Genomic DNA, 24620 nt, shown 5'->3' on the forward strand with positions numbered 1-24620 from the left:
ATTTGTTTCAAAACTCAAAATAACATTTTTGAGTCACTAAAGATCAACAGCAGTAGCACTTACATTTATATACCGCTTCATGGTCCTCGCTAAGCGGTTTATAGTCAGCATATTGGCCCCAACAATCTGGATCCTCGTTTTACCGACTTCGGAAAGATGCAAGGCTGTATATAAATGTAAGTGCTACTGCTGTTGATCTTTAGAGATCCCTTCATCTCTTAAATACTTACATAGTCAGTTTTGTGGCCCCAGAGAAGCTCACAAATAATCATCTTGTTTGGGATTTGTTTTAGCTTCATAAAAATCTGGATTTGGTAGAATGAGTTTGCTATTAAAGTAATATATTTTTTCCATATTTAATTTAGGTTTGAACACCAGATGATATCTAACCTACATTTTCATGACCTTTTCTGTGAATAAATTTAATTCATTAATTCTTTTCAGAAAATCAGTGTTTCTTCTTTTCTATAATAAATATATGAACAGGGAAATATCACTGCCTTATTCTTTAACAGTATTACTCATTTGATTGGAATATAACCCATGCTGATCTACTAACCCTAACTTAAGTTTTGGTTGTTGTTGTTGGTTTCTGTATGTTGTTGATGGACTATGTGTAGTTGGTACCTACCTGGACCTTTTTGAGATACAGTGCTAAAGGATAGAGTTGTCCTATCTTCAATTGTATTGGATCGTAACTTGACTGACTAGACTTTGTGTAATAGAGCCTTGAGCTTCTGGTTCTGTGAAAATGATCTTGCTTTTAATAGGGGATTTTGCCAGGAGGAGATACCATAGCTTAGAAATACAGCACTGCTGGGGATCTTGGCAAAATAGTCAAGATAGTGTTTCACTATCGGGCAAAGACAGGAGATAGGGCATCTTGTGTGGCAATGACAATAGAGCCAGTTTCTCATTTATGATGCTGGAGCTTTTGGTGTCTAAGGAGCTATCTGGCTCTATTGACTGGTAGTGGGAACTACTGCAGATATTGTACATGTTTTGCTGCTTCCTGGCCAAGATGCTTGCTGTGATTCCAGGGCCCACAGTGGTTGGACACCTACACTGGCAGTGATCTGGAATTGGGAGAGCTTTCATTGTCTCCCTTGTCATGATCAGGTCATGCCTGATAGCCATGGGATTCTGTGGTGTAATTAACCACTGCAGGAAGATAGGGCCTGTTTGGAACGTAAAGCCATCAAATGAGATCATCTTTCACCGTGATATGCTGATGGTATTGTTATATTTCATATAATTATCCCCTGCCAAATTAAATGAGGCCGTTGATGTCCTATCCCAGTTTCTGAAGGCCTTGAGAGCCTGAATGGGAAACAACAGGCTTTGGCTGAACCCTGGCAAAATTGAATGGGTTGGGGGCCTTCTGGTTCTAGCATTTTGCCATATTTGGTACTGGATGGGATTATATTGCCCTAAGCAGATCCAGTATGCAACGTAGAGAGTTCTAGACTAATGACACCTGCTTAAAGAACGGGTAGCAGTTGTGACTAGGAGGGCCTTTTTAAAGCTGCATGGTATGTGCCAGTTATGCCTGTTACTGGATTGGGAGGCTCTGGTCATGGTCACTCATGCCCTATACCTATCTTCAAGGTGGACTATTGTAATGCACCTTATATAGGCTGCCCCTGAAGACTATTCAGAAACTTCATCTGATGGAAAACATGTTTGGTGTGGGTACTTAGGTGTGCTTCTAGACTTAGAACATCACAAGTTACATCTTCAACTCTGCAAACTGCATTGGTTGCCAATTTGCGTCCAGATCCAAGATGCTGGTTTTGTCCTTTAAAACTCTTCATTCTTGAGCAGGTTGAGGGATTGCTTCTTCACAATTATATCTGCCCATGCCATGAAGTCTGGCATAAGAGGTACATTGCAGCGTCATCTGATAAGGAGTTACATTTGGCATTGACCTAGGAGACAGGCCTTTTCTGCCATGATACTTTCTCTGTGGAACATTATTCTCTCCACAGGGAGACTGGTTGGTAACATACCAGGCTTTGAATTCAAAGCCTTCTGAAACACTCTTCCTAAACTAACGTGGTTGGAAACCACTTGCAAATCCCTCACTTTGTGGCTACATCAACAACCTTGGGGATCTGAGGGAAATGGAATCGGTCATATGGTTATATTGCAATATTAAAGATGATCATTTCTAATATTTTTGAATAATGTTGATAATTTTGTAAAATTGTTTTTAAATCTTTTTTTAATGGTTTGTTTCTGTAAGAAACAGTGTTTCTGTACTGTAAGAAACTGCTGCCACTCAGTCACATTTGTGAGATGGGAAACTATATAAATGTGAATGAATGAATGCATCTGCCTGTAAAGAATAAATCTATTCTTAAAGGCCAGAAATAAGAGAAATAAGCTGTATAGAATCTACTGAAGTATTGAATGTCCATCAAATTTTATCCAACTGTCCATATAATTTTACCTCAGATTGTATATAAGATGTTGAATGAGAATCATTTCATTTGTTACTGTTTGTTATCTAAATTGTGTAGCCTAATTCTTCACTTGGTCAATTTAAAGGATAGTGATGTCATATGACACTAGCTTTCCAAGCCCATTTATACAACATATATACAGGCTATCACTCAGTTTAACAGAGGCGGTTGCCAATATTTAATTTTAATATTTATATGACTACCAATGTAAAGTAAATGCGTAATGGTTTTGATTCTACTAAAATACCTTCTTGTATTTCCAAACATTTTCATTCTCTCACCATTATTTATGATATAGTTCAATACAAACAAGAGTTTATTCTCTTATCAATTACTGTATGGATTAAAATTAAGACTAATGTATATAATAGTATTTGAGATCAGTTTAGATAATTTAGAACTGCTTTATGCCCAGTTTCCAGTAATATTTTAATATAAATTAAGAGGGGAAGCTTGGAAATTTCAAGAAGCAAAATACCTGGACCATGCTTTTTTCTCTCATTTCTTTTTCTGAAGACGTGCTCTTATCTCTACCCACATTTGTCCCACTATTAAACTTAGTTAATCTAGTCAAATTATTTGTTCATTTTGAGAATATTCTTTAGGCAAGTAATTGTAGTCTGAAAGTGTTACAATGGGAAATATTCTGAGAATATTCGCAACAATTTTATGAGGCATATAAAAAAAATCAACTTTTGTCAGCAAAGTTTTTATTTTATAAAAATCTGTAAAGATACATACCATATAATCATTTTTATATTACATTGTACAATCTTTTGTGAGATACTTAAAAACTTTTTCTATAAACAATTGGAGTCAGTAAAAATCCTTAATAGTAGCATTTTCACATAAAATGAGATTTTTATATATTGCACTGAATGTTACATAACATAAAACGCAAGAGTTTTCAGCAGTTGTGCAAAAATACTGTAAATTAAGAATGGCTTTCAGAAACATTGTTTTTTTTTAATCAATTAACAAAATGAATAGAAGTCAAATCAATATTTGGAGTGACCACCCTTTGCCTTCAAAACAGCATTAATTCTTCTAGGTACACTAGACACAAGTTTCTGAAGGAACTTGGCAAGTTTCCTTCAAATTGTTCCAAACATGTTGGAGAACCAGAAATCCTTGGTGGATGTAGGCTGCCTCAAATCCTTCTGACCCTTCACATAATCCCAAACAGACTTAATGATGTTGAGATCAGGGCTCTTGTGAGGGCCAAACCATCATTTCCAGAACTTCTTGTTTCTTATACTGATAATAGTTAATAACATTGGCTGTATGTGTAGGGTCATTGTCCTGGTGAAGAATAAATTTGGGGCTAATCACAGGCCTCCCTGATAGCACAGTATGATAGGTAAGTATCAGCCTGTATTTCTCAACTTTGAGGACACCATTGATCCTGGCCAAATCTTGAATTCCATTTGCAGAAATGCAATCCAAACTTGCAAGGAATCTCCACCATGCTTCACTGTTGCCTGCAGACATTCTTTATGGTATGCTCTCCAGCCTTTTGGTGAACAAACTCCTGTTACAGCCAAATGTCACATTTTGATTCATCACTCCAAAGGACCTGCTATCATTTTTCTACATCCCAGTTCAGATATTTTTGTGCATAGTTGAGTCACTTGGCCTTGTTTCCATCAGACTTTTGGGGCACAATTCTTCCATGAAGACCAGTTCTGGTCAGACTTCTCCAGACAGTAGATCAACGTACCTGGGCCCCACTGATTTCTGCCAGTTCTGTGTTGATGGTACTGCTAGACATCTTCCAATGTCAAGGAAAGTGAGCATGATGTGTCTCGGTGGTTGTTTTTTTTACTACCGGTTTGCTCATATGCACATGCACTTGCTCACACATGTAGCACTTCTGCACTTGCATAGAAGCATCTGGGCGGGTGGGCAGAGCCTCCTACCACTGCCACTACTGGTTTTCCCAATCCGGGCCAAACTGGGAGCAACCCACCTCTGATGTGTCTGTCATCTGCTGCATTAAATTTCCTGTTTCCTCAGTTTTGCCCAATTCGTTGTGCTTCTTGAAAAGAACCTGAACAGCACATCTTGAAACCCCAGTCTGCTTTGCAATATTTGCCTAGGAGAGACCATGAAACTGTCTTCCACAACCTCACCTTAGTAGCAGAGTTTGGCTGTGCCTCACTCAGTTTTAAGTTGTTTCTGTTTCAATTAGTGACTGTGTTTCAAACTACATATGAAATTGATGCTCATTAGACCCTGGCTTGGTATAATTGGTTAATCACATACCTGACCCTAATCCTACAAAATCCCTGACTTTGTGCAAGTGTAAGAATTGATACTATTTTGATGGCAAAAGATGGTTACCCCAAATATTGTTGATTTGGATTTCTCTTGTTCATTCACTTTCCATTTTCTTAATTGATAAAAATAAATTATTAACACTTATATTTCTAAAAGCATTCTTAATGTACAGCAATTTTGCACAACTGCCTAAAACCTTTGCAAAGGACTGTACGTATAGCCATGTATATGGCCTGATGCCAGTGGAATTAATAGACATCATGATTTCTGCTATTAAAAAAATGGAAGTGCTATATGTGAACCAAAGCTTCCCCCCCCCCCACACAGAAGTACTAATTTATGTCATTTTCTGTGTTTTCTTCTCATATGCTTCCTGTGATTGGCATTCCTTGCTCATCTGCTAGGAGCTGCTCTTGAGTGTGATAAAGATTAGGGCCCAATAGTATTGTTTCCGTATGCAATGAGATTTTCTACAATAAATGGTGGAAAAGAATGAAATTTATTAGTTAATTTGGTTCTGTTATGATAAAACAAAAAAAAATGATTCTACTTTATAAAAATAATTAAGGGATATCATGGAGATTCTTAATAATTTTGTCAACATTCAAAAATTGCACAAAGTCATCTCAAATCATTCCATCTCTCAGACTTTGTTCTCTTCCTTGCCTATCCCTTAAAGCAAGTACCTGAAGTCTCTGGAAGTTATTACTTCTAAATACTGAATGGGACTGTTTCCAGAGTTTTGCCTGGACTCCTTCCTTTCCCAACAGGTGGAAAGTCTTCCTGGCTCCCTGTGAAAGGTTGCTCTCAGGTGCTCACTATGTTCTTGGAGCCCTCTGCTTTGAAAGTTGTATGATGGTTGGGCTTCAGAGAATCAGAATGTTTCTAGGCCCAACCATTGAGGTCACTGGCCCTGGAAGGACCCCAGAGAAAAATGAGTCTCCAAACAAATTCCAATGCTAAAGAGATATGATCAAATTCACCACTGATTTGAACATGTACAGCACTACATAAATTCTAGACCAAAAATAGGTAATGGAGAGTGAAGGGGAGAAATATTTTGCAGCACACTATCTTTAATTCTCCCTCACATTATTGAGGTAAACTACACGTTTGTATTGTTTAGGCTTATAAGCTGCTTCAACTGTACCCAATTTTAAGCAATGTATGCTTCATCTCTTATGATTAAAACAATACAAATTCCAAAAGGCCTGAGCCATCTATTCATAGGTGAAATGTTGGTCTATTGGAGGAAATGGCAACCAAAAAAGATGAGTTCAACACCTCTGATAGTAATGCTCTGAATAGAGACCCAAAGGGAACCCTCCCCCTCCCTGATCTTACTAAGCGGGCATTTAACAGGCAGCCATAATCAAAGATCTTACAGTAATCAGAGGAATAATATCCCTGGTTACCTGCATGACTTTCTGCAACATAGCAGCCACTTTCCCACCCCTGCCCTGGGCTTTCAGCTGATGCAAAAACCAAAATTCAAATCAGAATTGTGAAAGTCACACTTCTGAAAGTCTCTCCCTTCATCCAATTCTCAGTAACATGCCAGGTTCACCCACTCTACAATTAAATCGTGACTTAGGAGACATTTACTATGAGCAGGCTAATATATTACTCTTCAATTTTAATTCAAAAATGAGAAAATACATTGCTAACAACTAAGCAATTTGCTCTATATTTTATATATTATTATTATATCTTTTATAGATTATTAATTCAATTAATAATAATTTCAATTATTTTGAAAAATATAATACTTCAAGATCAGTTTCTGAAAATAAAATATTCATATATCGCTATTTAGCTTTAAGCTCAAAAATCAGGAAATAAAACATGAAATATTTTGAATAATCACCTATTTTGCTTATAATAAATATCAAAGGCTAATTTCTGTTGCCGAATTCATAATACATTTTAATAAAGTATTTTCTTAATGTCCGGTGGGTATGGAAAACTGTTTTGATGGTTTCGATTCCACCTCAATTTCAGATAAATTTCAAAATTTCCAAATAGAAGATATTTAGTAAAACAGAAACAAAACATATGTTTCTATGACCCAACTACTATTTGTGGTTCTCATACACTGTTCACTCAAAAATGGCAAATCCCTCGCATAGAATTTGGTTCCAACTACTTTCTCTGATTGCTAAATACAATGCCATCTGTAGCCATTGTTCCTAGATTAAGGACACTTCCTGTCTACCAAAGGTATGTCCACCCAGGTAAGTAGAGAAACTTACCTGAAAATCACGGATGAAAGTCAGGAAAAAACTGACAAAAGTGAAAACCAAAGACCATTCAGAGACTGCGGCAATGATATGAAAGATATATCCCTGTAGAAGATATTTTTTTAAAAATGTATTATCAAGAGTGCTTTTCAATGGTAGAATATCATCAATCCTAATGGAGAACTCAAGTAAGGAAAACCAATAATAAGAACAATAAGAGTGTTTTAACAAAAATGTGCAATTTATGTTTCAAGACCTTTTAAAAAGCAGTCAAAAGGCCTTAGACAATCATAGAATGATTAAAGGTTAAAGAGAGCATCACTTTCATCCATAATGTATGTTTTATGTTAATAATATTAACTAATATATTAATTAATAATAATGTATTTTACATCCATTATATGTTTATGTACATTAAAAAAAATCCTAGTGTCTTCCAGACAGATAATGCTAAACTTGCTAGCGATGATGCCCATCTAGACTGTAGAGCCGGGATGGTGAAGCTTTGGCACGTGTGCTACAGGTGGCACGTGGAGCCATTTGTCAGGGCACGTGAGGCGTTGCCGTCAGCTGGCCAGTGTGCATGTGCGCACTGGCCAGCTGAGTTCAGCCTTTTTAAAAGCCATTTTTCACCCTCCCCAGGCTCCAGATGCTTTATAGGCTTCCCTGAAGCCTCCAGAGTGCAAAAAAACTATGGGCAAACCGGAAGTTTGGTTTGCTTATAAGGTCAGTTTAAGTCCTCCAGAGCCTTCAAGGATCTTCAGGAGGCTTCCCTTAAGGCTCCGGAGGACTAAAAACAGCCCTACGAGCAAACTGGAAGTGACTTCGGGGGGGGGGGGGAGGCTTTTTTCGCCCTCCCCAAGTTCCTATAAAGCCTGGGAGCCTGGGGAGGGGGGAAAAAGCATGCAAAAAATGGGGGGGGGAGTGCCTGTCATGCACGCATGCGCACTGGGGGAGTCACACATTGCATTATGGGCGCAACACGCCCACGCACGACCCCCCCTGCGCTCCCCCCCCCGCTTATGGAACGCGAGCCTAAAAAGGTTCGCCAGCACTGCTCTAGAGATTATGAGAACTGAAATTTGGAAAGGCTTTAGCAATACCAAAATATAACAAAAAGAGAGAGAATAAGACAAATAATTATCTAATTCTCAATGGAAATTATTAATGGCTATTAAACATGGTTTGTGTGTCTACACATAAATGCAAATACATACACTTTCTCCATGTTTACAGGCATTATACTACTTGCTGGGGGCAAAATAAAACACCTTTTGTTCATATCCTGTCTTTGAACTTCTCAGTAAAATCTAGGAATAAAACTTTGGCCTGATTCAACAGAAAACCTAACTTTATTAAACTAGCTTTATTAAATATTAAACAGGCTAGACCAGCTACCCTGGATCTCTTTTTAAATTGCAGTAATGAAGCCAACTGTAGACTTCTTGCTTATGTTTGTGTGTATTAGCAGAACTAAATATGGTATTTAACAATATATAAACACTACAATGCATTAAGAATATCTTAGAATGTCTTCTGCAATGCACTTGACACATTTCATTTGTGTCTTTGTTGTCTTTTTAAGAAAAAATCAAACTTACTTTCTCCTGGGGATTCCAACGAATCTTCTGTAGGAAATCTGTTCCACTTAAGCTGAATAAAATGGATGTTGAAATACCCACTTTAATAATTAAGAAATATCTTTGAAAGACAGGAAATAGCCTTACTCTCCATCCATTCTTGTCTAACCCTACTTGCTTGTTTTTATTTAAAGGCTGTACACCCTTGGCCAGTGATGGCTAATCTTTTTGTTGTCGCGTGCTGAAAGCAATACGACACACACACCCCTGCGCACCCCCCACTCATGCGTGCACAACTCTCCCGCATATGCATGCACACACCCTGCGCATGTATGCATGACCCTCCTACACCTCCCTTGACCATTTTTGGCTTCAGGTTGGTGCAGGAGGCTTTCTGGGCCCAAAACGGGGTGTGGAGGGGCTCATGCAGCATCACTGTGTCCCATTTTGGCTTCCAGGTTGGTGCAGGCCCAAAACTGGGCGCTGCCCCCCCATTTTGCACTAACCTGGAAGCCAAAACAGGGTGCAAGGGAGCTGTGAGGCCACAGAATGCAAAGCGAGAACCCCACGCTCATGCGTGCAGTTGTCTCGCACATGCACCCCGACCCCCATGCATGTAAGGCAGAGACCCAAAGACCAGATGGCCGGCGGGAGGCATGCGTGCATGCTTGGTGGAGTGGGCTGAGGTGACACCTGGCGTGCCTGCAGACAGGGCTCTGTGCCACCTGTGGAACATCTGCCATAGGTTCACCATCACGGCCCTAAGCATTTTGGGAAGGGATGGTGTAATCTTTAGTTTAAATTATTTTTTAAAGTTATCTCTAATTTGCCCCATCCTTTTAAAATGTGCCAATGATGCAACAAATGTCCCATCTGAAGGCCAGTCGGTACAAGACACAATCATGGCATTTCACTCATCCAGAAAATTGTTAAGGATCAGGGGATTCTCATAAACCTATGAGATGTGGATTAAGAGGATGCAGTTGAGAAGAGAATCAACAGAAATTAGGGATTTTAACAGAAATACAAATCCTAAAACATACATACACACATACACATACATATATATACATATACATACACACACACACACACATACATACATACACATATAAAGTTTTAGGATTTATATTACTGTTAGAATATATATATACACAAACACATATATGTAAAGTTTTACCTATTCTTGTAAAATACTATATTATGAAATCCTTTTCCCAATCAATACGTGTAACATGAATGAAATAAATATGAACACAACGAATACTAATAAATTATTATGCCATAAACTTTTTAAGATTCAAACACATGCAATCAAGTGCATGAAATATTATCCAGATATGAAATACATTCATAAGGGTAATAAATAATGAAGCAAAGTAGAACTCATGATAGTGATAAAAAATTGCTGACCAGAATCGCTTTGGATATTGAGATAGGCAGTTTGTACATTTATTTATTATTTATATAAATAATATTTTTTTAAAAACATACTATGCAGTATGCATTAGTTTAGCAATATAAAATTATGTTATACATCAGGCCTGTCAAACTGGCAGCCTGCGGGCCAATGCGTCATGCATAGGCCACGCCCACCCTTGCTCTACAAAAGCAAAGAACTTCACTATAAGTCATGTGACTAGATAGTTTGACACCCATTATACACATATACAGTGTGCATAAGGGGTGGGTTCCGGCACACGCTACTGCTGGTTTGCTTGTGTGCACGTTTTATTCTGCACATGTGCAGAACTAAAAAACAAGATGGCGGCACCAACAGCACCGACCGGGGACCCAGGCCGAACCGGTAGGAACCCACCACTGGTATACACACACAGAAACACACAGACACATATGATGTATGATGTATGTATATATACAGTATACAGTGTGTGTGTGTGTGGATGATAGATAGAAGAAAAAGAGAGACAGAGAGAGGGAGGGAGCGAGAGAAGATACTTTATTGTCTATCTACCTCTCTGGGAAACAAAAAATAAACTTCTGAAATTTATATATTTTGTGATCTTTTCCAGCACTGTTATAACAAGTAGCCATTTTATCCACCTGAAGATAAAGTATGTTTCATTTAAAATAGACTTTTAAGAAATACCCCTCATTCATCACTTGCAGTTTTACAATAAAGGATACGACTCAATATGCTTACTATGCACCATAGCAGCATTGTAAATCTGATCCAAAAAATATCCTTCCCATGAATTCGTGGTTGCATCTTATAGGAAATAATTGTCTGAAGCAGAATATATATGATTCCTAATCCAAATGCGAGGAAACATCCAAATGAATGCATGAAATATGCAACATTTTTCTACAGAAAAATAACATAATTCAATGATTTTTGGACAATACTGGAGTAATACTTGAAAGACTCAAACAGTATCACAAAACTTAATCTGAATAGAATCTCTCAAAATTACCAGGATTTTGGCTCAATAACAAATATCGCTATCTGCAAACCACTATAAAAACCTATAGATCTATCATTATTGGAAGTTCATTATTTAATTAAGAGAAAGATTGTAATAATATAGATCAGTGTTTTTCAACCACTGTGCCGCGGCACACTAGTGTGCCGTGACATAGTGTAAGGTGTGCCGTGGGAAAAACACTTTATATATAGTCAATATAGGCACAGAGTTAATTTTTTTTAACATTTTCTAATGATGGTGTGCCTCGTGATTTTTTTCATGAAAAAAGTGTGCCTTTGCACAAAAAAGGTTGAAAAACACTGATATAGATCCTAAAGACAGCGATTTTGCTATAAGAAGGCAACTGTATTTAATGAGTCTCCCCCCCCCCCCAAACTACATTAATACCCACCTAACTAAATGATTAATTTAAGAAAACATTTCCCCCATTTTCTTTTGTCAGGTTATAATTCTGTGAAAAAAATAATCGGCTTTTTAAATTTTCATGAGTATGTATCTTTGCCACTGAATGTTATTAGAGCTTCTATTAATATAGAAGGGAATTTGAAGGAAAAATATAAACCATCAGTCCTGACTTCATTTATTTCCTAAACAATCACTTACATTTAATGTGCCACAGTAATAACTAATGAGTCTTCTGGTTCAATCAGCTCAGTTTAAGGAATTCTAGCTTCAAGGTTCACTGTTCATTAAATATTCAGGTTTGATAAGAGATTTCTGAAGATGTCCATTAAAAACAAATCAATGCCTATCAGTCTGAAAACGGTTGCAAAATAATTTTGAAAAATCTGATGGTCTGCCATTTTACTTCAGAGACATTGTGTGAAATGAGATTGGGTACATTACTGAATTTGCTGAAGCGTGGCTATCCTGTCAAAATTGCTCTAAGAGAACTAAATAAAATAAAATAAAATTGAAATCATAGACAAAAATAGGACAACATCCTTTGCAGGCTTCTCTTGCGTGTGCTAAAAGTGTTTATGATTCCAAGATAAGATCATTGGATAAAATGGGATTTGTGGAGAAGGCTCTTTGCTCACTTTTCTGAAGTTTGCCCCCCCCCCCCCCAAAAAAACCCCAACAACTAAATAACTAACTAGATTTCAGGAGGATACATAAGTCAAGGGGGAGCTTTCTAGTTCTCAGGACTGATTTTTTTCTGCTCAATTGTTATTTCTGAGAAAACATTTCTCAGAAATTGAGATTTATTTGCACTGAAATAGATCCTTTTTATTTAACTTAATTCTATTAACAGTGTAGTATGTTGCTTGCAAATATATCTATTTCAAAAGTATCATCTGGCCTAAATAAAATAAAATCATTCCAAATACCAGCAGTTTGTCCTGGAAACTTAAAAGTAACTTACATTTATTTCATTACTATCGTGTTGCTTATGGTAAATAAAATTAAGAAATAGCTATAGAAACATCCTCAGTATCCAACTATATTGTAAAAACCAATCAATACCAATTAAAGATGCTTCCAAGTAGACACATACTATTCAAAATATATTGTACATCTTGTGCTGTTTGGAAGTATGGAAGAATGGTGGGGGGAAATGATGTTCCCAATGTCAAATAGTATAACACATATCTTTCTTATCAAGCTTCATTTGAGCATATCCTTAGAATAGGCTATTATGATGAAGTCTTATGATGAAGATATGTACTTTTGTCATTTCAGCCAAAACACAAACCTGGAAGTTTGCAATGATGCAAATCCCAAAACAGATGACCATTCCTATCACTAAGCCAGCTTTATTGAGTCTGAGTATCTTGGGTTCTTCAGGGTTCAAAGCACTGACTTGTTTGTACCGAACATACATGGTGGAAATAGCTGTGAATAAACAATTGAAGCAGAGTAAGAATAGAGAAGCATATCAAATGCAATGAAGACTAATGAACGATTATAGCACATGAAAATTGTGGTCTTTTATGCAAAACATAACAAAAGAATTGTAGAAGTAGATTAACTGTCTGAGGACTCCTTTCATGCTAGGCAGAACGGGTTTGGAGAAACCCGCCAACCATGATTTTTAATCCAACCATCCAGTAACTTCAGTTAAGTAACTATAGCTTACTTTCTCTGAATGTAAAGTGCAGAGTGATATGTTCTTTAGCTATTCCTGTGATAGCTTAACATCCTGTGCTTCCCTATTCTGCCCAGGTGTTGTTGGAATAGATGTTCAGACTATTTCATTAAAGTAGATGCAACTCTGTATACCGTTTCAACCTTTAAAGTCTGTAAAAACTGTAGTGTTTTTGTCTTAATTGCACATACCAACTGCATTGCCCCAAACATCTTTCAGTGAATGTTCTTTTTCTTTAGTTAAGATATATTCATCTCTGTAGTCTCATTAAAGCCCACATCTAAGCAATCTCAGAAGCTCAGTATTATTTTTACTATACTTACCCAAGAAGGAAGCAAAGCACAACATTATTCCAAACAAGCATCTTTCTGGAGGTAATACCCCTGTGTCACTGAAAGATAAGCAAATTATGATACTAAGCATCCTGCAAGGCAATTGGAATGACAAAACCTATGCAATACAAAACTAACACCCATTATTTTCGGAAACAGAATTAGTTAAAGATTGTATGATAAAGTGGGCTCAAAATATTGAAGAACCAATAATGCTGGATACATGGGAAAGAATCTGGGTAAGAAATGTGAAATTTACACAAGCTCAAAACCTGAGAGAAAATTTTTATAAGATGTTCTATAGATGACATTTAGATCCTAAAAAGCTGGCTTCTATGTATCCGAACTTATAGCCTAAATGTTGGAGATGTGGTTCTCTCGATGCTACATATTTTCATATATGGTGGACCTGCCAAAAGGTTAAGGCATTTTGGATAAAAATATGGTGGATTATGCAAAATATCTTTAAAAGAAGGATAAAGTTTACTCCTCAGTTATTTCTACTAGGTATAAGTACTGATTTTACAGTGGTAGAGACTAACTTGATTCTGCACCTAATAACGGCAGCAAGACTGTTGGTGGCGCAATACTGGAAGAAGGAAGACTTGCCTACAACTCAAGAATGGACATTGAAAGTTACAAATTTAGCCGAGATGGCTAAAATATCGGCATATCTTTATACTGAATATTTTATTTCATTTTCATTTTCATTTTATACAATCACTTATATACTGTGCATAAAAAAAAGAAAAAAGGAAAAAAAAAAACCAACATAACACTTCATTCCCCCATACACCCTCTCTTCTCCCCCTCCAACTTTCCTTTCACCCCTCCAGCATTCCCCTCTTCTACTTCCCTACCCCCTCAGACATCTCCCCCTCCCTCCATTTCACCCTCCTTACATTCCCTCTCACTCCCTCTTTACTTCTCCCTTCTCTTTCCCTCTTCTCCTCACTTTGGTGTATCCATACAATTCAATTTGTTTTTTACAATAAAAGTAGAAAAAGAAAAAAAGAAAAAAAAAGGAAAAACGAGCCGCAGTACACAAGTGAATTCTTATTGTTCTAAGGATTGAAACTGTAATTCCACCCTCCCCCCTCCCCTCTATAATCCCCCCTCCCTAACCCCCTTACGGCTTCGCAGGTCCCATGCCCGGCATAGTTCTTTAACAAGCATTTGAGTATAATAAGGTCAGCTAACTTTAAAATTAAAAAAAATAAGATAAAAGTAAAGCCAAAAAGAAAAAGGAAAAATAGTAGAAAATAAAAAATAAAAAAAAATAAAAAAGAAAAAACACCCACACTCACACACAAAAAGAAGAAAGAAACAAAAAGGGTCAATAAACCCACTACGTTAACACAGCTTCCCATTATCTGTAAATCTTAAACAATGTGACTCATTCCAAATTTCGATTATTTTGCTACTTGCAGGGTTTCAAACTATATTAGAGCCAGGTAAGTTGATCAATTAGAATTCCCCAACTAAAAATCTCCTTGCTTTATCTATCTATTCAGACCTTTAATTTATCTCTTTTTTATCCAAATATCCAAACCTTTCTATAACACCATTAAACTCAAATACTTCTTTCATTTTTCATTTCCAACACCTCCCTTTCTATCCTTACCCACCTCCACATATAAATTTTTTACCTTCCACCCTGCCTTTATCCATATCCACATATATATTTTATCCACATTCATTGCTCCTCCCATGTTTACTCCACTTTCCTGAAGATTCTCCGACCAATCTTTCTTAACCTTATATTGATATAGCAACTCAAACAAACATCAGCTTGCGTTCTAGCCCCAGGTAATCTAATTAAACTTTCGCTGCCCTTCCCTCTCCCACGCACCTCCCAACTCCGTTCGTTCCAAACCGCAACTCAAAAAGATCACAATTTCCGCTCTCCTCGCCTAAGAAAATAGTTCATGCACAATTTGAGTTAGAGTTCAGACAAAACTTCTGTAGAATATATGTCCACAATCAGCAACGCTTCTTTCAGTCTCCATGTCTCATCATCAATATGCCACTTTTCCATTTTATCCCAGACGGAAATCATAAAGCTTTAAAAACATCGCTTAGTCTTTATTCTTTAGTCTTCTGCCCTTCCGGAAGAGGAAAGCAACACCCTCCGCCTTGTAGCCACGTGTCTCGCTGTTTGTCTTCTCCTTCTCCTTGTCTCTCCCCAGATCCGGATGAATCAGGAAGTCCCGCCTTCAGGGTCTCGTAGTAAAATTTTCGAGCTTCACAGACGGAGTTAATGCGGTGTTTTTGGTTGCCAAATGTAACTGTAATACCAGCTGGGACTTCCCATTTGTATGAAATCTGAGAGTTTCTGAGCTCTTCGGTTAAGAAAGCGTACTGTCTTCTTGTTCTTAATATTTGAGATGGTATCTCTTTAAAAACAATCAAGTCCTCCCCATCAATTCTCAACCTCTTTCCGTAGAGCCTCTGTATTATCTCATTTCTAGATTCCCTTGTAGTAAAGTATATTATTATGTCCCTCGGAAGCTGTCGCTGTTTTGCTACCCAGGAATTCTGGCGGTAAATTCTTTGAATCTGCCAATCAAAGTTAAGTCCCGGACTTCCCACCAAGCGACTGAAAGCTTCAAAGAATGTCTGTTTCAAATTCTCCTGTTGGTTTTCACGCAGTCCTCTAACTCGTATAGCAAAGGCAGACTTGTTATAATTTATCATGACAAGTTCTTTTTGGGCAGATGCAATTTCCTGTTCTAACGTTTGAATTTTTGATATCAGATTAAGGTTAGTTTCTTCCAAAAGTTCCAATTTGTCCTCCGTTTCAGCAATATAATCTGTCATGACTGTCATTACTCCGATCATATCCTGCTTTGCCTGAGCAATTTTAGCATCAAATTGATCACATAAATCCGATATCAGTTGATTAATCTCCTGTCTGAAATCATTAAGCGTTTTGAGAAGGAATTCTTGTGTTAGCAAATCTCCCGTGGAGGGTGTAGGAGACAAGGGTAGCGACTTCATAGCAGTTTTTGGAGATATGTTATTAAGGAAGCGCTTCTGTTTAGGTTTGGGAGCCATTCCAGAATAAAAATAAAAGACAAGCAATCAAGCGAGCCAAAAATCAAAGTCTGTGCTCCCCTCAGTTAATCTTTTAGCAATTAGTACGGAGAAGCCTTCAGGAGGGTAGGGTCAACTAGCTGCGTCAGATCAAACACAAAAGCTACGAGATCGCCATCTTGTGACGCAGCTAAAAAAGAAAGGGAGCCTTTTGCGAAATTGAAGCTGGTATTTTAAATAGTAATAGAAGAAATTCCTCGGGAATGGTCCCCGCCCGGATTGGCTTTTAAATAGCTTAGCTTTGTCCTGGGGGGGGAGGCAATCTGCCTAGGCTGCAAAAAAGGCAGCGCGGAAAACTGGCCGGAGTAAAGGCTCAGCTAATGTTGAACCTCTTCTCCATTCACAGCAAAAAGAAAAGCTATGAATTACAAAGAGATCCTAACGACTGACCTTCTCCCTGCCCCTTTCTGCCAGAAAGGGGAGATATCTATAGATCTTATAAGATATACGAACCAGAGTCCTGGCAGGAGCTTTATTGAGCTCCCGACGGCAGCAGCTCCTCCCCTCGAAGCCAATATCGGCATATCTTAAAGATCATTCAAATGAGAGATATAAACGAGACTGGAAAAAAATGGATTGACTATATACAAAACAAATATGGGACTAAGAAATTCCAGATAGCCTATGCTTAAGATCAGGAATGATTTAAACTGTTCAAAGTTAGCGTAGCAAGAAGAAGCTAAGATCAATGTAGAGATGTTATTAACCCTTTTTTTTCTTTATTTCTTTTTTCTCAATATATTTTAGACTGTGTTTGCTAAAAATCTATACCATGTACGGGCTCTGGGAAGTCGGGGGGGAGGGAGGTGGGGTGTTGGGGGGAGGGTGGGGGGAGGGAGGGATATATACTAGGTTAGATACAATGTGTTAGATTTCAATGTAATGCGACTTCACATGTATACTGTTTTTCTTTAATTTCTCTGTAAAAATAGGATAAGTTAAGTACATTGACATATAGTGGAAATACACCAAGGGGAGGAGGAGAGGGATAGAAGAAAGAGGGGTAAAGAGGGCGGGAGAGAGGATGGGAGGGAGGGTGAGAAGGGAGGGAGTGGATCGGGAGAGAGGAGTGGTAGAGGGGGAGGGGAAGTAGGGTAGAGGGGGATGATGGAGGGAGGATAGAAAGTTGGAGGGGGGTGGAAGAAAGAGGTGTATGGAGAGTAGAAGAGGTATATTGGGTTTCTATTTTTGGGGGGATTGTTGACAAGAGGAATTGCTGCGATTATTGTTTAATGTTGAATGGCTCCGGCTATGCACAGTATATATGTGAGTGTATGAAAATGAAAAAATGGAAAATAAAAACCTTTTTCAAAAAAAAAAAAAACTAACACCCATTATTAATGTTGACTCTAATGATAAGTGATATAGTATGAGTAAAGATAAAGATTTCTTTGATAACTACATAGATTCTTGCAGGATAGTGGTTTCCCAATACCTATCTCCATGATGTATTTTTAAATCCCATACAAAGCCTACATACCTAGGACTTCCTGGAGATTTTTCATCCAACCACTCCTACGTCTGAGCCTGCTAAATATTTTAGAATCAGCTAATCAGCTAAGGTCAGCAATTTTTTTCTTTCCATTTAAAAAATAATATTTGTAATGATATGTGGGACTGACCCTAGAAGACTGGGGATGCTTCCCAAGAAATGATCAGATAAGAGCGGGTGTAGCACATAGGTGCATAATGAGCAGAGGAGAAAAACTCAGAAAAGAACTTCCCTAACTTGTCAGGCAGTAAAATAGATGCAGTCAAACTATTGAAATAGCTTATCATAAAGTAAACTGAGAATAATTATACTTACCAAAGCATATACATTTAATAACAGGAAATACATATTTGTAAATAATGGCTAATATTTACATAGCATAAAGTGGTTACGCCTGTTTTACATAAGTCAGTTCAGGGTAACTTAAGACTGTTAAGACATAAATCTGAGTCCTAATATTTCTTCTCTGTTTCATTTAAGATCAGAAGCCAAGGATGCCACTGACGCCCCTAAGTAGTAACTGATGTAAAACATTGATAATATCAATATTAATGAATTTATACTTTAATAAATCAACTAACAGTTCAAGGAACTACAGTCACTGCTATTTTGGAGAGAAAAGCATTGCAGATATACTATTTCCAGCTTCAATTATACAATGATGCTTACAAAATAACATCTCTAACCCAGGCCTAAGCTATTGCTTCCTAGATAATATATAAGAGATCAAATATCGTAATAGATACTGTAGTCTTGCAATTCATAAGCAAATTCCAAGTTTTGAGGAGCAATATGTCAAACTGGTTTAGAACCAAGGCTTGCTAAAAAAGAGAAGCAGCAGCTTGAAATAGCAGGAAGAGAAAGAAAATACTGTACCTTATTTAACATTGCACAATTGTACATGCAAATCTCAAATCTTTTTATTCTCTAATAATAAAGTACAATGAATTGCAGCTGACGTGCTTTAGAACTTCAGACAGCTCATTGTAAATGCAGGAACTATGTACATAATTTTTACTATTTCGAGATGTGAAGGATAGACATTTGGTATAGATTTTGACTGCAAAACTAAGTGTTCTCTTTTGCTGGTCCCTTGTAAGAGAGGTATAGTTGCTTTGAGTCATGGAGCCAAGATGTAATCTGAAACTCTTGACATCTTTAGCAGACCAATTTTTGGTTCTACTAATTAGCTAGAGCAGGCATGTCCAACCTATGGTCAATGGGTCACATGCAGCCCTGAACATTTAGTCACATGGCCTCACAAGATATAATGAAAATATTTTTAAAAATAAAGGAAGTTTGTTTTTTTAATATTTTATATATAATATTTGTATATGTTGTTCAGGCAAGCCAAAAAGGTTGGACATCCATGAGCTAGTGGTCCTAAAAATATGGAAAATATAAAAGATGTAAATATAAGAATTTAAATTTACAGCAAAATTGATGTGGTGGAGAGAGGAAGGAAAAGAACAGTATTATTACTGTACAGTAGTTAGAGTATTTCCAGAAGTAAATGAAAGTTCAGATATACATCCATCATAATTATAGAGTTGTAATATACACCAAAGGAACCAAGATGATAAAACTTAACATTATTTGAAATAAATTTATTGGGCCTATGAACACCTTGGGAATGATCCAATAAGCATCTTTAGATATAGTTCTTGACTTATGACCATAATGCAGACTGCCCATTCCAGCTGTAATTTGTGATAGCCATAAAATGGGTCAAGTGTTTTTTTGCAGAAGTCATTAAACAAATCCAGTCATGAAGCAAACACCACAATCATTAAGTGAACCTGTTGTTTGCTACCAAATGTTTTTGACAAAATTGGAAGTAAATGCCAATTTTCAGTGTGTTGTTAGTTGCAAGTCATGTCCGACCCATTGCGACCCCATGGACTCCCCCAAAGCCCATTTAAGCTCACGTCTACTGCTTCAGTGACTCCATCCAGCCACCTCCTTCTCTGTCGTCCCCTTCTTTTGCCCTTAATCTTTCCCAGCATTAGGCTCTTCTCCAGTGAATTTTCAGTAAAATGTTGTAAATCATGGTCACATGACCACCGGATGCTGTAAATGGCGATAAATGTAGACCAACTGCCTGAAATGCTATCCTGTGACTGTGAGGGAGATGACTCATAAGTACCTTTGGTAGCGTCCATTATAATTTCAACTCTGGTCGTTAAGTTCAGAATTATTTGTACTGTGAAGTTCCACAATGAAAGGAAACAAAGAAAACCACCAGTATGTTCCTGTACTTTCTTCACTCCAATTCAGTTCAAGGAGCTTTGAAAGGAGATTTCTAAACATACTCATATCTGTTTCTTACGTTACATAGTATATTTGGTCTGATACATGTATTTTTTAACAGACAAGCCATTTTGGAAAACATATGAATGAAAAAATATATTTAAAGTAAGTAAATAAATATGGAAATACATATGATAGCCTGCCACCTTGGTAACTTTTTGCAAATCTAATTAAAAGAGCAAGGGAAAGAGGGAACAATCACTTTAGTATGTGTGTATAAATGTGGTGTGTGTGTGTTGGCTGTGGTTAGAATGCAGCATTGCAGGCTAATTCTGCCAACTGCCAGAGTTCAATTCTGATCAGCTCAAGGTTGACTCAGCCTTCCAAGGTTGGTAAAATGAGGATCCAGATTGTTCAGGGCAATATGCTAATTCTATAAACCACCTAGAGGGGTTGTAAAGCACTATGAAGCAGTATAAGCCTGCTATTGCTATTGTTATATATAAGTGCATGTCTATGTATCTTATGAATAGTTTATGAAATAAAGTTCATCCATTTTGATATAAAGAGATAAATCTAACAATATTTGTTAAAAGAAAATTGACAATAAAGAAAAAAAAATCCACTACTGCTGTTAAGTCTTTCAAATTCAAAAGGAATGTTAATGTATTTTAAATTTGTCTTTTAATTTTATAACAAACTCAAATTACTAAATGCTGTGGCTTTAACCTACTGTATTTTTTGGAGTATAAGACACACCTTTTTCCCTCAAAAAGAGGGTGAAAATCTGGAGCGTCTTATACACTGAATACAGTATTTTTGGCCTCCAAAACCGCGCCTTTTGCAAAAATGGCTGTGCATACTTTATGAGGCTTCCAGAGTGCTCCTAGGGGCTGCCCCCCCCCCAGTTCCCAGGAGCACTCTACAAGCCTCCTAAACGTTATGCATGCCCTTTTTGTGACAAAAACCGGGCCCGTTTTCGTGAAAAACAGGCCGCTTTTGGGAGGTCTGCAGAGTGCAAAACTTTTTTTTTATTTGCCTCTTCAAAATCTTGGTGTGTCTTATACTCCGGTATGTCTTATACTCCAAAAAATACAGTAACTCCATTTTAAAAAACTTTTAAAGCAAAAAACAGGAGGGTAAGATAAGTTTCATAGATGTAACATTTGAACATAAATTGCAATGCAAAAATATAAAGTATACTGACCTGATATAGGGTACGAAAGGGTCAATATGGTTTAAGAGTACTCCAATAACATATGGAAACAGTATAGCAGCAGACGAGCAAATAACCAGGGCAGAAGGCAAGAAACTCAGTCCTTGCTGAAACCACCACATTTCAAAATGATCCAGAGTCAAATACTGAAATAAATAAATAACATTTTCTTTCTTCTTGTCTTGAAAGCAAATAAATTGTATGTATTTATTTACAACAACATTTCTACACCATTCCATTTCTTCTAATTCATTAATATACTATCCTTCTGTCCTCTATTTGAAAATATTTCCAGTCCAATCTTTTCATTGAATTATCGAATCAGGACATCATTCAAAACAGTATTTTCAGCTTCCCTATTTAAGTTATGTTCTAACTCTAGCTCAAATGATGATAAAGTGAACAAACTATTTGGAGCATGTTTTTAAGAAGAGGAAGTGGGGGAATGAAAAAATCAAATCAAAATATTGATAACCTTTACCTTTTAGTCTAAAAATAAGTGGAACCCAATTTAGCCTTTAATATATACAATTATATATTTTGTAACAGAAAGTACAAACAACCACATTTATGCCTCCCTCATCCTCCATTCCAACTCCACAGGACTGCCTTTAAAGACCATCTAGAAACTGGAGATAATGCAAAATACATCTAAAGGAAATAATCTGTTATGTCACATAACATTAGCACTGCAGGAACTGAGATGCTGATGAGACTGGATTTCACATTTTTGTCCATCGAGTTTTTCCCAAGGACCCTGGGATAGGCAGATATTGTTTGATATTGTTAAAGGTACTGTCAGGGATGTAAGCTATTCCAAATGAAGATGTCTTTTGCGATTGACTGGTGTTGATGTTGTAAATGCCAGTGGTGTTCCAATTGTTTTGGGACTGCTTCCAAGAGCCTATTATGTCAACCAGATGTTTAGACTGGATTTGGCATTTTTGACAAGAAACTGGCATGATGGACCTCAGATGGCTTCATGCCTATGGTGGAATTAGAACTCAGTCTCGCAATTTTTAGCCTGATGCCCACAACTACAATCAATAGACTATAAAGTCTACATGGCTGAGGACCTGATTATCTCTAAGATTGCTTACTTCAAATAGAATCTCCCCAAAACATACTTGCAGGGAGTATATGCTAAGAGTTTCATCTTCCATGAGAGCTCAGAGACAATCTCTCAATGTGTAAGTTGCCTTCTTAAAGAATAATTTAGCTCTGAAATAAAATATGCATCCTCACTTTTGTTCATTGAAAGGCTTAAGTTTCACCCTTTTCGATAAATATTAGGAAGCTGTGGAATGAGTAAAGGATGTACACATGATTTATTATTTCAATTTATATAGCTGTCCATTTCAAATATATGACTCTAGGTAACTACAGCAATTAAAAAAAAAAAAAATTCATGCAATATTAAAATTAATGTAGAATCATATTTAAAAACAGAATACAATTCATAGCCATGTTATTCCAAAATCCATTACCAACAATAATTAACATAAATCATGGCATGGGTACTGTCACACAATGAGATCCTCGCATCCAATGGCAAAGCCAATTCTTTAAGGCCTTATGAAAAGCTGATAGGTTCAGGACTAATCTGATCTCCAGAGTGTTTGGGGGGGGGGGAGAGAAAGAGAAGGGGGGAGGGAAGGAGATTCCAAAGGGTAGGACAAACAATAGAAAATGAAGGATATGGTTTATTATGGACTATTATTATAATATGCATGTTTCATTGTTATATTTAAATGTAATCTTTACTTTATAAACCACATTGATTCAACAACAGAGAGAGTATAAAAGTCTCTGTAATAATTATGATGACATAAGATACATACCCACAGAAGCTAATTCTGGAGCAAAGCAACATTCTACAAGTATTTTATTTTGTTGCACAACAATGTGCCACTGGAATTGCAACCAATAAAATAGAACACCCTTAGATAATTGCACTTTAACATTGATAATAGTCAGACGTTAATTGCCCAGAGATGAGATAATATCAAAACAGATTAGTAGAAGAAAGAAAAGTGAATTGTTGAAGATCTGAAAGGTCTCAAAAGGGAATGGGTAGAATGAGAACAAACTTTTTTTCTGTCTTCCATTTTTCAAGATTTTAAAAAGCACCTACAAACAAGGGCTGCCTTAACCAGTGAAAAGGATTTTTGCATCTGCAATTATTTAGAAATATTATGTGTTGCGGAGAAGAATAAAAGTCCATCTTGACTTCTAATTCATCTTTATTATATATTGTGCCTTGGTAAACGGATACAGTTTTATCCATTGTGACTTCTATGGAACTGGGATGATGGGTGCCAATGAAATTCTGTAACTAGTCAAACCCATGCAACCAATATTTTCTGCAGCCCATTTTGAAACTCAATTGCTCCTTTTCAATGAAACATTTACTCTGCCCCAAGACAAATCTCAGCCACTTATCGATCAATCTCTTTATCCATTAATCTGTCTCCCTGTAATGCACTTCAAAATTCAAAATCTCTATATAATTTGCATCAATTGGACTAGAGAACTGAGCACAGCAAACAACTTGCATCTTTAAACTACACTATCAATAATTTTATTAAGAAAAAAAAGTTTTAAACTGTTTGTTCTCCATACTGTATTATGGAGAAGTAGCCGTTTCAGTTTCACATTTAAGACCTGCCCTTTTTTTTTTCTTTTTTTTAACCAGAGAAAATAGGAAAGAGGGACAAAATACCTGACAAAGCCGATTTATTACTATCACTAGCAACTGTCGGTCGGAAACACCTGAATCCGAGAGTCTCTGCTTCAACCAAGTGGTTCAGCCAGCTTAGGAAGATGCTGGAAGTGGAAGCTATTTTCCTAAGGAAAGCTTGTCCTCTCCTCTCTCTCGGGCACCATCGTAACGAACATTACATATTCTCTCTCTTTTCCTGGTGTTTTGAAAAATACAAAATATAAAAGCAACAGCTGCAACGATTACTTTTCTTCAGCTTTCGATTTCTATTTTATGACTTCGCCCTCATCCCGGACGTATCCTAGACCCAGACTTTAAAAAGCTGCCTCACACGATACAAACTCAACTTCCGCCACCAGCAGCGCGTCGGCAGCCTCCTCCTCCTCCGGCCCGAGGGTGGAGCCTGACCCC

General features: G+C 37.1%; 1 protein-coding gene across 3 annotated transcripts; it reads right to left on the bottom strand.

The window, feature by feature from the left end:
• Nucleotides 1-3158: 3158 nt before the first annotated feature.
• Nucleotides 3159-24604, bottom strand: DRAM2 (DNA damage regulated autophagy modulator 2). 3 transcript variants are annotated; one of them, XM_087720235.1, is made up of 9 exons: nt 24541-24604; nt 24210-24405; nt 21479-21633; nt 13425-13492; nt 12709-12848; nt 10714-10891; nt 8587-8666; nt 6998-7090; nt 3159-5215 (listed from the first exon to the last, which is right to left on the bottom strand). In XM_087720235.1, the coding sequence occupies exons 3-9, from the start codon at nt 21607-21609 to the stop codon at nt 5108-5110; spliced, it is 798 nt and encodes a 265-aa protein (XP_087576361.1). In that variant the 5' UTR covers nt 21610-21633; nt 24210-24405; nt 24541-24604; the 3' UTR covers nt 3159-5107. The 3 variants fall into 3 exon arrangements, 2 of the variants coding, with proteins under 2 accessions (XP_087576361.1, XP_087576362.1); XR_015697342.1 differs by lacking the exon at nt 24541-24604 and adding an exon at nt 5432-5658 and having other exon boundaries at nt 5166-5215; nt 24210-24534; XM_087720236.1 differs by lacking the exons at nt 8587-8666; nt 24541-24604 and having other exon boundaries at nt 10730-10891; nt 24210-24534.
• Nucleotides 24605-24620: the final 16 nt, after the last annotated feature.

This window comes from Thamnophis sirtalis, unplaced genomic scaffold (assembly GCF_051295495.1).
Source record: "Thamnophis sirtalis isolate CommonGarterSnake01/CBP01778 unplaced genomic scaffold, rThaSir2_p1.2 scaffold_7, whole genome shotgun sequence".
NCBI lineage: Eukaryota > Metazoa > Chordata > Lepidosauria > Squamata > Natricidae > Thamnophis > Thamnophis sirtalis.

Coding starts and splice junctions, on each gene's coding strand:
- DRAM2 (XM_087720235.1), bottom strand. CDS start 21,609: ATGTGGTGGTTTCAGCAAGGACTGAGTTTCTTGCCTTCTGCCCTGGTT. Junction 8,667..10,713: donor CATAGTAAGCATATTGAGTC/GTATCCTTTATT, acceptor TAATTATTAAAG/TGGGTATTTCAACATCCATT. Junction 5,216..6,997: donor CTTTCATCCGTGATTTTCAG/GTAAGTTTCTCT, acceptor CATTTATTGTAG/AAAATCTCATTGCATACGGA.